The sequence below is a fragment of the Aotus nancymaae genome, unplaced genomic scaffold, assembly GCF_030222135.1.
Source record: "Aotus nancymaae isolate 86718 unplaced genomic scaffold, 86718_ANA_hifiasm-v0.15.2.pri h1tg000036l, whole genome shotgun sequence".
Lineage (NCBI taxonomy): Eukaryota > Metazoa > Chordata > Mammalia > Primates > Aotidae > Aotus > Aotus nancymaae.
The window spans coordinates 80,833,533-80,849,406 of NW_026988450.1; the positions used below are offsets into that span (position 1 = coordinate 80,833,533).

General features: G+C 39.5%; 1 protein-coding gene across 6 annotated transcripts in view; it reads right to left on the reverse strand.

Annotated features, from left to right (window-relative positions):
• Positions 1 to 605: 605 nt before the first annotated feature.
• The window catches only part of TMEM71 (transmembrane protein 71), a 47,317-nt gene continuing 32,048 nt past the window's right edge, over positions 606 to 15,874 (reverse strand). For all 6 annotated transcript variants that reach the window (XM_012462022.2, XM_012462023.2, XM_012462024.3 and 3 more), the window contains 3 exons: positions 15,766 to 15,841; positions 5,267 to 5,328; positions 606 to 1,657 (listed from right to left, as the gene is read on the reverse strand). In XM_012462022.2, the coding sequence (XP_012317445.2) occupies positions 1,530 to 1,657; positions 5,267 to 5,328; positions 15,766 to 15,841 (266 nt within the window). In that variant the 3' untranslated portion in view covers positions 606 to 1,529. The remainder of the gene's footprint in view (positions 1,658 to 5,266; positions 5,329 to 15,765; positions 15,842 to 15,874) is intronic.

Below are 15,874 nucleotides of genomic sequence, written 5' to 3' on the forward strand. Positions count from 1 at the left end.
AATGTATGAGACATATCCCAGATATACTAAATTATTACACAAACCTATTTCAAATACAACTGTGGTAAGTTTACTAATGGTTTCCCAAAATAGCCAGGTTCTAATCATAGAAACCTGTGAATGTTACCTTATATGACAAAAGGGGCTTTGCAGATGTCATTACGTCAATGATTTTATCCTGCATTATCAGAGTGGATTCTAAATGTAGTCTCAAGTGTTCTCTAAAGAGGGAGGCAGAGGGAGATTTTACTGCAGAAGAGGAGAAGGTGATGAAATGATGCAAGTAAGAAATCAGAGCTGTGTGCTTTGAAGGTAGAGGAGGGGGCAACAAGCCAAGGAATACAGGCAGACACCAGAAGCTAAAAAAGACATGGAAATAGATTTTTCCCTAAGCCTCCAGAGGGAAAACAACTCTACTGACCTTTATTTTAGACTTCTGAGCTCCAGAACTGTAAAACAATAACTTTGTGTTGCTGTAAGCCACTTGGTTTGTGGTAATTTGTTAAGGCAACAAAAGGAAAATAATACAGTCTTCAATTAATGATGTTACTCCATGATTTCTCAAAAAATATGTAGATATACACACATACACGCACACATACAAATTTCCTGATGACTCCATTTATTTATTAGTTCATTTTTTAACCAAAAGTGCACTAAATGTAAATTTTACACAAAGTTATATTTTGGCATTACCATTTCAAGCACAGGCAATTTTCTGCATGAAAGAGATTTTACTCAGAGAATATAACATAGAACAAACTGATAGTCTGAATTATAGGCCATATTTGCTTTGTGAACATGCACCAAGTGGTGGGGGGGTAGAAAGGGAACATCTTCTACAGCCCTCAAGTCAAGGCTCAAGCGTACAACTGCACTGTTTTCATGCATTTCAAAGCACTCTGGTGTTTTGCCTTTATTTTGCCCTTAAGGCATTTTTCTGTGGTATGTCTTTAAGTGCAATTTAAGTGAAAGATAATTACAAGCCCCAAGAAGATTAAAAACTTGGTTTAGAAAGTGGTTCAAAAGAATATAACATTCAGAAAATGCTTATTTCCTGTCCATTTTCTTAACAACCATCACCTACTGTTGCCACCTAATATCAAGTCACTCCATTGGGGTGAATGACACACTTTTGCAGCATTGTATTTTATGTACAAATTGCATTTATTGTTATTCAAGTTGTCAAGTTGGTATTAATTAGACAAATTTGCTTTCATTATTCTATTAAGCAATTCAGCATGGGCTAAGTGCATGCGGCAGGCCCAGGAATCTGCAGTTACAAGCTCCTCACAGAATTTCCTAATGAAAATTAATGCTCGAGAAGCAGTGCCTTAGAGAATCACAGGGGAACATTTATTACGGGCGGTCTGCTCTCCATCACATTCCTCAGTCCTTTCCCTTTCAATTGCTGGTGTTCGCAAAGGAAAGGCAAATTAATATTATTTTCATGAGCGTATTACAATTTTGATGGAAAAACTGAGATCATTTTAAAATCACGTAGTCAAATTAAAATGGCTTTTTGTCGATTATTCGCTTACTCCCTTCCAGTAAAACACCTGATTCCAAATGGACTGCAAGTTGGACAATTTGCAGATATCCAGATGGAGGACATTCATCGAAGGCATTCCTAAATGACTGTCAAATTTTGATAAACCTACATTGGAGAAAGAAGAAAAGAAATGCATAATTCATCCACATACACAGGAAGTGCAGTATCTAATCACTGCATACCCATGTGTGCATATATATGCACACACCCATACCCATACCCACAACTGGCCTGAATAATCACAACTAGGAAGAGTGGCGCCTCAACTACGGGTACTTTTTGTTTTTGCTTTTAACCTAGCAGTTCTTAGCTCTCTCCTTTTTGCCTGAAAGGGTATAAAGGTTTCGACCCCTTAGCCCAGTGTGGTACTTCGTTAATTAACATTTCCTATGGTTTTCTCTTCCCACCTGCCCTTATGGCATTTTTCAGTATTATATCTGTGTTTTAATTGCACTTTAAGTGAAAGGTAATCATGAGTCTCAAATAGATTAAAAACTTGGTAAAGAAAATGGCTCTCTTCTGCCCAGTAGAACAGCCTGTAGGGTAACAGGTGGATTTTCCCCATATTTTTATTCCCTCAAGTTTATTCATTCATTCATTAAGTATATGAACATACATTCCTTCATCTAAGAGAGAACAGATAGTTATCCACTTTGTTGCTATGAGATCGTAAGTGTGCAAAATGTGTACCGCCGATGCTAACATATCATTACTAACATGAGATGCCTGTGCTGATCCTTATTTGCAAGGGGCAGTCAGGCCAATGATGAACAAGATAGATAGTCCCTGTCCTCACAGACTTTAAATTTAGTGAGGAAAGCAGTGGACTAAGAATTTCATTATGTTATGCAAAGGGATATGATCTGAGAAGTGTGAGGTGCTAAAGAGGTGCCGAATCTAATCTAACTTGCACAGTGCAGGATGGGTGTGTGCATTGGGGGGAGGGTGCTACGTTAATAGCTGCTGAACTGAATTCAGTGCTTGCCCTCCACTTCCTTAGATCCTCGTCATTGATTGTCAGAGGAGACTTATGAGTCATTCTTGACTCTTGATATTAATACCCATGTCTTTGGTTTATTAGTTTCTCTATGTTTATATAAGAGGGAGAGGGTTGCAAAGTCTTTAATATACACGCAGAGCTCTTGGCTTTCAAGGAAGTACTTCAAGAAATGATGCAGCAAATACATTCAATTTAATGAATATTTATGGAGTACATATGATTTTCAAGGCTTTAGTGGTAGATACAAAAATGAAGTCAATCGTCCTTGGTTTCACAGGTCTTAAATGCAAGTGTGTGTGTATATGAGGCTGGTGGGCAGGAAACAGGGAAAAATGGAATGGGAACAAGAGAAGAACAAGTAAAAGCATGTACACAAATAATCAAAGAAGGAAGCTTATTCCACAAGTGAGTCAGAAGATAAGAGCGTTTGTTCACGATACAAATATCGGCCTGATGTAATTTCTTTTAGGAGAGAACAAACAATGAGCTCAGAACAATGGGAAGTTCTGAGAAAACAGCAGGTGACATAAACCCTGCATTTGAATATCGGCTCTTCCAGGAGGGACCCCCTGAACATACTCCGCACTCCTCTTAGTCTGGGAACCGACCTCCTTGTGCTCCCCTGGCTCCTGCACCATATTAAAAGGCAACTCTACCTTGCTCTTTACATGCCCTTTACTCTAACGAGATAATGAAATCTTGAGGCCAGCCACATGCCGGAGCATTGCCACCCTGGCACCTAGTGACTGTGTCTAACCCATGGTAGACACTCCATTAACAGCAGTTGAGCTGAACTGGGCACCCCATACAGTATAGAACATATCATAAATTCTCAATAAAGATTTGGTAACTTAGGTGGTGCCGCTTTAGAAATCAAGGAGTAAAGGTTTTAGAAATCATCTTTTCAAGATTCTTGGTTAATGTGCAAACAATTACCTAGAGAAGTAGTTAAAAATAAAGACACCCTCTGAAACTTTGATTCAGAAATGTTGCAATCGGGATCCAGAAATCTGCTTTTTAAACAGTTTCCCAGTTAATTCCAGAGCTACATTTTGAGGAACTCTGCTCTTCTTACAGAGCTGTCTAACGAAATTATACTTGTCTTTCTCATTAATTGCACAGGTTCATCTTAAAACCCAGGGAGAAGGAATTTATATAGTTCACATTGACAAACCACAGTAATGTTTTCATTTTTGAAGGTTGGGCAACAAAATTGCTCTTTGGGTGAAAATCAGACATGATTAGTTAGTCCGCTACTGACTAATTGTTATCTCAGCCCATGAATCTGAGCACACATGCAAACCTCTAGTAATGTCACGTAGGATACATCTCTATGCCTCTGTACAGCCATAGAGAGAAACCTGTACCTAGAGAAAGGGAGGTGAGTATTTCAGAATTGTTTTAAGCAAATGTCATTAATTTCTTTTTCCTTTTCTTTTTAAGACAATTTTTCTCTCTGCAGCCCAGGCTGAAGCGCAGATGCATGGACACAATCACAGCTAACTGCAGCCTTGACCTCCCAGGCTCGAGCAATCCCTCCACCTTAGTCTCCCCAGTAGCTAGGACTACAGGTGTGCATCACCACACTCAGCTAATTTTGTTTATTTTTTGTAGGTCTCACTATGTTATTCAGGCTGGTCTTCAACTCCTGGACTCAGGGAATTCTCCTGCCTCAGCTTCCCAAAGTGCCGAGATTACAAGTGTGAGCCACCATGTCCAGCCTTATCATTAATTTCAAGGGTTAAATTATAAGGGTTTCTTGAGTTATCCAAAGATTCAATTTTCTAAATATCGGGTTGAACAAAACTTAGCTATATGTGCATCCCCAGAAACCTGAAATACCTAGAAATTATGGGAAGCATCACTCAAAATGTCAGTAAATCAATTGGCTCCTAACAAAATAAATTTTCACTAAACCCCATTGTGATTTCAGAATTAACACAGATTTTGTAAGATTGCCATAGTGAATTAAAGACCTCGGTCTCCAAGCCATGGGAGTTTGCCTCTGTCAGCCATATTGAAATGAAGGTAATTAACACAGTTCATCTTGCAATAGGATAGTGCCTTCAGACTGTTTGAAATTCTATAAGCATCCTACCCAGACCCCAGTAACCCTTTGAAATATGCTGAACCATGGCAGTTAACACACAAGGGGATCATTAAATGAGTAAGAGAAGGCAGAGAAATCACAGTTTGTAACTGAGATCATTTCATGGGCAGTTTGCCAGCATTTGGGAAAGTCTAACACAAAAGTTTCTTCATATGAGGCATTTATAAAGTGTAGTGCTATGACTCTACAAAATCACTTTTAGAATTATTTTAAAGGACATTGCCTTTCAAATTATTTTCTAAGTCCTGCTGCTTAAAGATTATTTTGATGTAAAAATTTAGGAGGCAGATGATAATACTATTAAATTTTATCAGCAACAGAAAGTAGTCTTCAGGACAAATGACCAGGACATTTCCTATATGTAATCATTGTCATCTGTTACACAGCAGAAACCATTCTCAGATATCAGATTATGGTCACTTTTGTCCAGACAATAATGATTACACAGGCAACACTTATGGAGCACAGGCAGGTGGCAAGGCTGAGAAACAATGATTTCACATCTTGAGGGAGAAAGAGGAAATATTTAAAAGTCATTTTAAAATGACCAAAATTGAAATAAAATACAGGCATCATCACAATAACCTGAGAAACAGTTACTTACAAGCCATAGTTACCAGCAACGAGTATGTGAAGACACTGGCTAAGATTTCTCCCATAAACCATCTGAAACAACAAGATTGCTCCGATTTAGCATACTGATTAGGCATTTCCAACCTAATTCCAATGTGATGTTTTTTAGATTTACTATAGACACATGATTTCAAGGTTTACTATAAAACTACAGTTATAAAGAGAGTGTGGTATTGGCAAATGGACAGACATATAGATCAATGAAAGAGAGTAGACAGCCCAGAAGTAGACTCATGCAGATAGAGCAAACTGATTTGAACTGAGGTGCAGAAGCAATTCAAAGGAAAACACACAGTCTTTTCAGTCAATGGTGTTGAAACAATTGGATATTTATATGTGAAAAATGAACTTTGACATATGTAACACAACTTACACAAAATTTAACTCAAAAATGGGTCATAGACCAAAAAATGTAAACTGTGAAAGTGTAAAACTTCTAGAAGAAAACATAGAGGAATATTGATATGACCTTGCATTTGGCAATGAGTTTTAAAATACAATACGAAATGCACAATCCATGAAAGAAAAGAAATGAATAATTGGACTTTATCAAAATGTAAAACTTTTGCACCGTGAAAGACACTGCTAAGAGAATGAAAAGACAAGGTAGAGTCCGTGAGAAAATATTTGCAAATGGCATATCTGATCAGGGACTTCTATCCATAATATATAAAGAACTCTTAAAATTAAATAATAAGAAAATAAGCAGCCCACTTGAAAAAATGAGCAAAAGATCTCAACAGACACTTCACCAAAGAATATACGCAAATGGCAAATAAGTATAAGAACAGATGTTCAACATCATTCATTATCAGAGTAATGCAAATTAAAACAGTCAGATTCCACTGCATACCTAGTAGAATGGCTAAAACCCAAAAAACCAACAAACGAAATGCTAGGAAAGATGCAGAGCAACAGAAACTCATTCATTGCTGTTAAGAATGAAAATGGTGTAAACACTTGGAAGATAGTTTGGCCCTTGCTTACAAAGTTAAACACAGACTTACCATATAACCCAACAGTTGCACCCCTTGATATTAATTCAACTGAGTTGAACTCTGTGTCTGTGCAAAAATCTGCCTGTGATTCTTTGTAAAAGCTTTATTTAAAATGATCAAAAACTGGAAGCAACCAAGACACCCTTCAATGGGTGAATGTATAAACAAACTGTGGTACATTCATACAAGGGAATATGATTCGGCAACAAAGAGGAATTAGCTAATTGTAGAATGGCACATTTATTATTGCTATAGGTTAGTATCTTTTCTTAGAGGAAGTGAACAGTTTTCTATATTAATCATATACAATCAAAATATTCCATAGGATAAATAATTGTTTCTGACAACATAAGAAATGAAGGGAAGACAGAAATGGTGGGAAAAACTGAAGTCCCATAAGTGATGGCAGCAGCAGCCCATCTGGAGCAGCTGCTGCAAGGACACCAGCTGCAGCAGGGGAGGCGTGGCCAGGGTTGTGTGCTACAAAGAGCCTGCAGGAGCTGGGAACAGGAGGGAGCAGGAAACAGGAGCGAGCCCAGAACCGGAGGGAGCCCGGAAACAGGAGGGAGCCAGAACTGGAGGGAGCCCGGAACTGGAACTGGAAGGGAGGTAGGCCCGCCCTCCCAGGTGCAGCGGCAGCTGCCCAGCCATGTCCTTGAATCCAGGCATCCCTGCCCTTTTGGGGGGCTTGGAAGTGCCTGCTCCTGCCCCTGGCCTCTCCCTGCTCCCGTTGCCTGCTCTGATTTCCCAGCAAAGTTGTGGCTGGGTCCCAGTGCTATCACAACCTAGCCGGATGTCTGTGCACTTCCAGCAGTACTGACAAGAAGCTGCCTGCTGCCTCAGCCCCCTCTGGACTTTGAACACCGATCAGCGTGGGAGGGAGGCCGAGAGAGGACTGAGGGCAGCTCCACCCTGCAGGCAGCCCCCACCCCCACCAACAGCCTGAGTGCCATGGGTGATATATTGATGGTGGCAGGAGGCAGAGTGGATCCTGGGCAGAAAGGGGCGTGTCCCTGGTGAAGTCCCACCTTCCAGCCAGGGACGGCCTGAAGCCTGGGAGCCAGGCTGCCAGTTCTCTGTGAAGGAGGTCCAGAGTGAGAACTTACAGTGCGTTTTCTGGCCCCCCTCCCCCACTGCCATGGCTGCCCATGGACCAATCAGCACAAAGGTCCTCCGTTCTGAGCCCATAAAACCCCCCAGACTCAGACTCACAGAGAGGTTGGGACTACTAGCTATGGGAAGGAGCTACCCACTACTCTTCTCAACTTGGGATGACCTGCCTGCAGAAAGGAGCTACCCACTCTGGGTCTCCTCTCCACTGAGAGCTGGACACTCATCAGGATGACCTGCTTATGGATAGGAACTACTCACTGCATGAGGGCTGAACTCATCAGGACTACATGCCTGTGGAAAGGAGCTACGCATTTCAGGTCTCCTGAGAGCTGTTCTGTTGCTCAATGATGTGCCTCTCTACCTTGCTCACTCTCCAGGTGTCTGCATACCTCATTCTTCCTGGATTCAGGACAGGAACTTCGTACCGGCTAAATGGCAGGACTGAAAGAGCTATAATACCAACAGAGCTGAAACATCTGCCCACCTCACCCTGCCCAGCAAGTTGTGGAAAACAAGGAGAGAAGAGTTGCAGCCCTTCGGGGAGTGCAGACCTAGGGGCTCCCTAAGCCAGGGCTGAAACACCCTCCTTGGGGCTGTGTGGTTCCTGACATCTCCAAGCTTTTGGGTGCCACCTCATTTCCCTTGTCCAGATGCTGGTGTCCACAACAGAAGCCACTCCTGGTATGTTTGATCCAGCCAGCCATAGCCTCACATGGAGCTGGCACCTGTGAGGTGCCAGTTAGGGTTAGGGTTAGGAGTTGCCTGCCTCACTGCAGCAGCTGGTGTGTCTGGCTGTGCACAATGACCAGACCTCACACTTGTTTGCTCACACATCCATCACCACTTCACACCTTGCTTGCCCTTGGCAGGCATGTGATCCCGGCTGGTAGTGTTGGCCAAGCGCAGCCTGCCAGGCTGAGTGAGTGGAACAAGACCAGTGGACACAAGCAATACTTAGGAAGAAGGTGCCACTAGCAACAGAGTTTTCCAGCTGGAAAAGTGACACCCCAAGGATCCCATGACAAAAGGAGCAAAATTCAATGTGAGATCTAAGCTCATATTTCTGCTCCCTTCACCACCTTTCTGTTTTTGGTAATAGTTACTTTTAAGCTAAAAAAATGAATGAGGTATTAATTCATACAACAGCATGTATAAATCTTTCTGCATCTTGCTCTATGAAAGAAGCAAAACTGAAAAGGCTATGTTCTGTATGACTACATTAATATAACAATCGAGAGAAGCCAAATCTATAGGGACAGAAAACAGATCAGTTGTTTTCAGGAGTTTGGGGAAGGAGGAGTGTTTGACTAGAGAACCACAGAGAAACTTTTAAGTATGATAGAACTAGTTTGTATGGTACTGTAGTGATGGATATATGGCATTGTGCAATTTGTCAAAACCCATAAAACTTTGCAGCAAAAGAGCAAAACTTCATTCGTACAAATTTAGAAATATCAGTCAGGAAGTTGAGGGATTCCAGGATGGAATGCAGACAAAATCTAACTGTAGTATAAATGTATAGCATGATCTCACTGAAGGGAGTGGGGAAAAATAACTTTGGAAAATGGAGTTTCAGCTGGACTAAAAGACAAAAGACAAAAGGTATAATACAGAAGCATGGTACTCGAGTCAGGAAGATTGTTTCTCACAGTTGGTATGGATTAATTCAGATACGTCTGTATGTGTAAACTAGCATTGAACAAATTAGTAAATGGATGCCAGATGGTGGAAACCTGGTTTCTAACTGTAGGAGCATGAGGTTACAGGCAGGCAAGGTGAGGAGAAGGCTAGAACGAAGCATGTGGTATTGGGTTAGAGTTAGATATAACAATATGAATGATATTTTGCTTAAAATATATGCATGAATGGTTACAAAAATAATTTTTGATATGTAGGTATACATGGGTCAGTATACATACACATATTTCTTATTCCATCTACTGACTGGCTATAGAAGCAATAACATCCCAGTAGCTCTGAGCACACCCAGCACCTAGATCTTGGTTTCTAGTGTTCTCTAATAGAAAGAATAAGGGGTTCTTAGAAAAAGGGCTGAGGGCTGGGGCAGGAAAAACACAAATTGAGCATGAATTATCTGGTAGTAACAGAAGCAAGAAAGTGTTAAAGAAAAAAAAAATTAGGAGCATGTGAAAAGGATACAGGAACCAATCTGAAAGAGCTCGCAATGGCACAAGTCAGAACAACTTGCAAAAGAAAGAGAAAAACATTGTATAACATTATAACCCAGAGTATAAAATAAAAATGTGTGAGTACTTACTGATATAAACAAATGTTTAAATAAATAAGTGAAAAGGGGGAGGCTAAAACTAAGAGGATGATTAAGGAAGTCTAGCGTCACAATGGGAATAGATGCTCCCCAGTCGATTTAAGGAGAAAGCGATTTTATCTGCAGGAAGAGTGCTCACAAAGGCAGGGGTTGCAAAATGACTTGGTGTTTAACAGGTTAGAATTAACAGGGTGGGGAAAAGGATAGTGCAGTGGGTCTGACATTGCTGGACCTGGGAGAATAAATAGATAAGAGGTGGGAAGATGGAAGAAGCAGATCTGAAGCTCATTAAGTAGCTGGACTTAAAGCTGTTGGCTAATTGAGTCTTATAAAGATGGCAGGGGAGGGAAACTGGTGGGAGGAAAATTAGTTAGGAGGCTACTTGTAAAGGCTCAACATATATCTGAATCAGAGTCATGGCAGTGGAGAGATGGAGGTCTAGATGACCCACACCTGTATATTCCATAGCATATTTTGTCTGTAAAAAAAGCTATTCAGACAAGTCAGACCTAACACCCCCTTTTAAAAACAAACATTTCATTTAATAACAGTAATGCCTCTTCTCGTCCTGAAGTAAAGTTCTTAAGTAATATAACCCATCTACATAAGTAATCTAGAGATGATTTAAACTATATGGGAGGATATACATGGCGTATATGCAAATACTGCATCATCTTATATAAGAGGCTTTAGTATTTAAGGATTTTGGTATCCGAGGGAAGCCCTAGAATCAAATCTCCTTGGGTATTGAGGGACAACTGCATTCAATGCTTGCACTTCCCAGTTATTATTAATAATTTGTATCTTGAAAGTCCTCCTCTTTGGTACAGATTTTAAATCTCTTTCTCTCTTTCTCTCTCTCTCTCTCTCTCTCTCTCTCTCTCTCTCTCTCTCTCCCCCCCCACCACATCTCTAACTTTATTACAACATCTATCTCTATTGCACTTCATAACTGCACACTGTTCTGCAGTGTGGACAAATGTTTTTTATTCAGTCCTCTATTTATGGACATTTGGGTTGTTTCTATTTTTTGCTATTGCCAAAATGATGTGCAAGGGACCCCAAATAGCTAAAACAATCCTGAGAAAGAAAAAAAAAGTTGGAAGACGGATGCTTTTCCACTTCAAAACACTACATGCAAAAGAATGAAGTTGAACCTCTACTTTATGCCATATACAAAGATTAACTCAAAATGAATTAAAAACCTAAATGTAGGTGCTAAAACTATAAAACACGACAAAAGATAGGTGGGAAACTTCATGACATTGGATTTGGCAATGATTTATTGAATCATTGACACCGAAAGCACAGACCACAAAAAAAGAGAAAAACAGAAATTGGACTACATCAAAATTTAAAACTTCTGCACATCAAAGAACACATTGGACAGGGTGAAAAGGCAATCCATAGAATAGGAAAAATATTTGCAAATCACATATCCAAGAAGGGGTTATTATGCAGAATATATAAACAATATTTTAACAGCAACAATAAGAAAACAATCTGGTTTTAAAAATGTCAGAGTACTTGAACAGACATTTCTGTAAAAAAAGATATACAAACATCCAATAAGCTCGTGGAAAGGTGATCAACATCATTAGCCACCAGGGAAATGCAAATCAAAACGACAATGACCACCAGGATGGCGCTAGTCAAAAAGACAGACACTAATTAATGTTAAGAATGAGGAAAATTTTGATTCCTCATAAATTGCTGGTGGGAGTGTAAGATGGTGCAATCCTATTGAAAAACATTTCAGCAGTTTCTAAAAATATTAAACATAGACTTACTATATGCCCAGAAACTTCATTCCTAGATATGTAACCAAGAAAAATGAAAATGTATGTCCATACAAAACTCGTACATAAGTGTTCATAGCAACATTATTCATAATGTCCAAACAGTGGGAAAAACTCAAATGCCCATCAACTTGATGAATGGATAAACAAAATGTGGTATATCTCTGCAATGGAATGTTAGTCATCCATAAAAAAGAATGAAGTACTGATACATGCTATAGCATGAATGAACTTTGAAAACATGCTAAGTGAGAGAAAGCAGACACAGAAATGTACATATTCTATAACTCTATAGGAAATGTCCAGAATAGACAAATTCATATAGACAGAAAGTAGATTAGTGGTTTCCAAGACATAGGGGAGGAAGGAATGGAGAGTAACTGATAATGGGTACAGGGTTTCTTTCTCAGTGATGAAATTGTTATATAATTATAGTGGTGATGGTTGCACAATTTTGTGAATATACTAAAAACTACTAAAAGTACACTGAAAAATAATTTTTAAAAACTGTATAAAAATGCAATGAATAGCATGTTACATATGTCATTTCACACATGTGCTAGTGTATGTGAACAATAAATTATTAGAAAAGGTATGGCCAGGTCAAAGGAGACATGAAACTTTAAACCTGGTTGACATTATTGAACCTCCCTACTCAGGGATTTTAAGAATAAATTGTTGATGAAGTGTGGTGACTTAATGCCTGTAATCCCAACACTTTGGGAGGCTGAGGTGGGCAGATCAGGAGGTCAGTTTGAGACCAGCCTGGACAACATGGTGAAACCCCGTCTCTATTAAAAATACAAAAATTAGCTGGGTGTGGTGGTGGACACCTGTAATCCCAGCTACTCGGGTTGCTGAGGGGGGAGAATCATTTGAACACAGAAGGCGGAAGTTGCAGTGAGCCAAGATTGCACCATTGCACTCCAATTTGGGTGACAGGTCAAGACTCCATCTCAAAAAAAAAAAAGAAGAAATTGTTAAAAATTTCACAGCAATGATGGAGCATGTCTTTTACTTCACAACCTTGCCAAAGAAGTGTGACCAAGCATTTGAATTTTTGCAAATATGATGGGTGATGATGTCACTAAGATTTGTTTCAAAAAAGAATAATATTTTTATTGTTTTTATTTTCAAAATGTGAATAATTTGAAAGAGATTACAAATATATACAAAAAGAAAAGAAAATATTAGAAAAATCCCATAATACAGAAGTTATTAATAAAATCTGGTGAATATCCTTTTGGAAATCTCTTTATATGCATTTTAAAACTGTTATTCTAAAATGAGCTCTAACATACATACAGCAAAGCCTATAAAGTGTACAGCTTGACTTTGATTTTTTATATAAACACCTGTAATTGCTACCCAGATTAAGATATAGAATATTTCCGCACCCTATAAGGTTCCTTGGTTGTCCCTTTCACTTTATATTCTTGGAATTAATCACTATTCTTACATCTTAATAATTGATTTATCTTGCCTTTTTTTGAATTTTATATATATATAGGTTGAGCATCTCTAAATAAAAAATTCAAATCCTGAAATGCCTTCAAGTTTGAAACTTTTTGAATGCCTACATGATGCCACAGGTGAAAACTTCCACACCTGACTTCATGCCACAGATGCACACAAAATTATTTAAAATAGTGTGTAAAATTACCTTTAGGCTATGTGTATATGAAACATAAATGAATTTTGTTTAGATTTGAGTCTCATCCTCAAGATATCTCATCGTGTATATGCAAATATTCCCAAATGTAAAAAAAGTCCAAAATCCAAAACACTCCTGTCCCAAGCATTTTGTATGAGGCATACTCAAACTGTATATACAAACATACCGGTGCTCATGCCTCTCATCTATCACTTACATCTCTATGAGAAACATCTACGTTCTTGCCCACATCTATATGTTTTGAGTCAATTTTTTAATTTAAATGAAATTATTTAGAATAATATTAGATAAGCAGAGAAATTGCAAAATAAGGACAGAGGGTTCTCATTGTCCCCAGCTGCTTCTGTTATTAACATGTGATATTACTGTGGTATGTTTGTCACAGTGAAGGAACCAACATTGGTACATTACTATGATCTCTACTCTGCACTTCATTTGGATTTTTCCTTTTCCGTTCCAGGATCCCATCCAGGTCACCACATACATGTAGTTATCGTGTCTGCTAGGTTCCTCTGGGCTCTGAGAGTTTGTCCCTCTCAATGGTTTTGATGGCCTTGACAGTTTTGGAAAGTCCTGCTCAGATAATGTGTTGAATGTTCCTTATTTTGTTTTTTTCTGCTATTTTTCTTTTGGTTAGACTGGGGTTTGGAAGACCACAGAGATAAAGTGCCATTCTCACCACATTGCATCAAAGGGACATGCAATCAACATAGCTTATCCCTGTTAATACTGACTTGTTCAAACAGTTGCAGCAGTGTTGGTCCAGTTTCTCCGCTGAAGAGTTACCTTTTTTACCCCTTTCCTCACTCTACTCCCTGGAAGAAGTTTCTAAATGCAGCCCTCCCTCAAAGGATTAAGAGTTAAGCTCCACCTCTTAAGGGAAGAGTATCTACAAACATTCACCTAAGGAACAGTCATTTATAGTCCTGTGAAAGAAAAGAAAGGGCTCTGAGATCAACTTGGAAGTTTGGAAAACACAAAGTGAAATGAAGCTAGACGTGTTCCTTCACCACATTATTTCACTGATTATTATACTAATGCACATCATGGTACTCCAACTTGGGATATAGAATGCAGAATTTTGCAAATTTATTTTTAACTACAGGAGCACCTCCCCTCCCAACTCCACTTTTGTTCTTTTGGTCCCATTGTGATCTAAAAATGTTTTGCAAACCTCATAATTATCTGGGAAGCTTATTTTAAAATACCAATTCTCAGTAAATCTAAATTAGTATCTCAAGAGATGGGATCTAGGACTTTGGATTTAAAAAAGCAGCTCCTCTAAGTGATGCTGCTGTATTTGACCCGCAAAATGTGGGACTCGAGAGCAGGCAGCCCATGCTGTCCAGAATTCAAGAACCGTAAAGACCCCTGGACTGTTCTATTCACCTTTATTTCATTGATTCAACAAATATTGAAGAACTCCGGGCACTGAGGATTCTGAAGTGAGGGAGACGCACAATGTGTCCCCAGAATCTGCTCTCAGGTAGCTCACATTCTTGTAGGGAAAAGCAGATCCCATTAAAATTTCAACAGATAATCATGTCACAGTTTGGGGTATAATAAGTGCTCTAAAGAAAAGTAAATCAAGGTACATGTGACAAAGAGTGGCATGCTATTTATACAGGATTTTCAGGGAAGATCTCTCTGATGATGTGACATTTGAACGGATTTTGTCAAGAAGTAGGGCCACATGTAACGAGGATATCTAGAGAAGGATTGTAAGAGGCAGAGTAAACAGCAAGTGCAAAGGCCCTGGGACAGGAGTGGGCTTAGCACCAAGGAATTGATCACTGCCCTGGAGACTTGGACAGGGAAAGAAAAGAAGGCAGAGGAAGAACATGCAGGCCGGAGGGTAGAGAACAAACACACCTATAAGGAGGCATAAAGAGACAATTTATGTGGGGATATACAAATACAATGGGAAAGTGGAGTCTCTGCAGGGACCCTAAGTCCCATAGTGGGGACTTCAAGTGCCTTTGAATTCCAGGCAGGGATGCTTGGAGTATACCTGTAACAGGAGCCACTTCTTTTATGGACAAGAAGTGATACAATTTTAAGAAAGGTACACTAGGTTTTGTTTGCTTTCTAGGTTTGTTTTTGTTTTTGTTTTGAGATGGAGTTTCACTCTTGTTGCCCAGGCTTGAGTGCAATGGCATGATCTTGGCTCACTGCAACCTCTGCCTCTCGAGTTCAAGGGATTCTTCTGCCTCAACCTCTGACAGCTGGGATTACAGGTGCCCGCCACCACACCTGGCTAATTTTGTGTTTTTAGTAGAGACGGGGTTTCACTTTGTTGGTCAGGTTGGTCTCAAACTCCTGACCTCAGGTGATCTTTCCACCTCGGCCTCCCAAAGTGCTGGGATTACAGGCGTGAGCCACTGAGCCTGGCCCCCTTTCTAGGTTTTGCATGCTTTGTGACAGGATAGAGATGGGCAATGAGAGATAGCAGGGTACTTATCATGGACAGACAAATGAACAAACCTTAACCACAGAGCTACCTAACATGTTTTGTGGAATAAGGCAAGAAAAATTATCAATCAATTATAGCTTCACTAATTATGAAGTACCACTGAATGAAAATAAAATCTGAATTACCTTGCACATGCAGAAATGGTTAAACACACAGCAAGTAGGATTGCCTGAAAGCAGACTTCTTGCAACAAACTGGTTTCTAATAGAAAGAACAAAAATAAATCAATAAGAA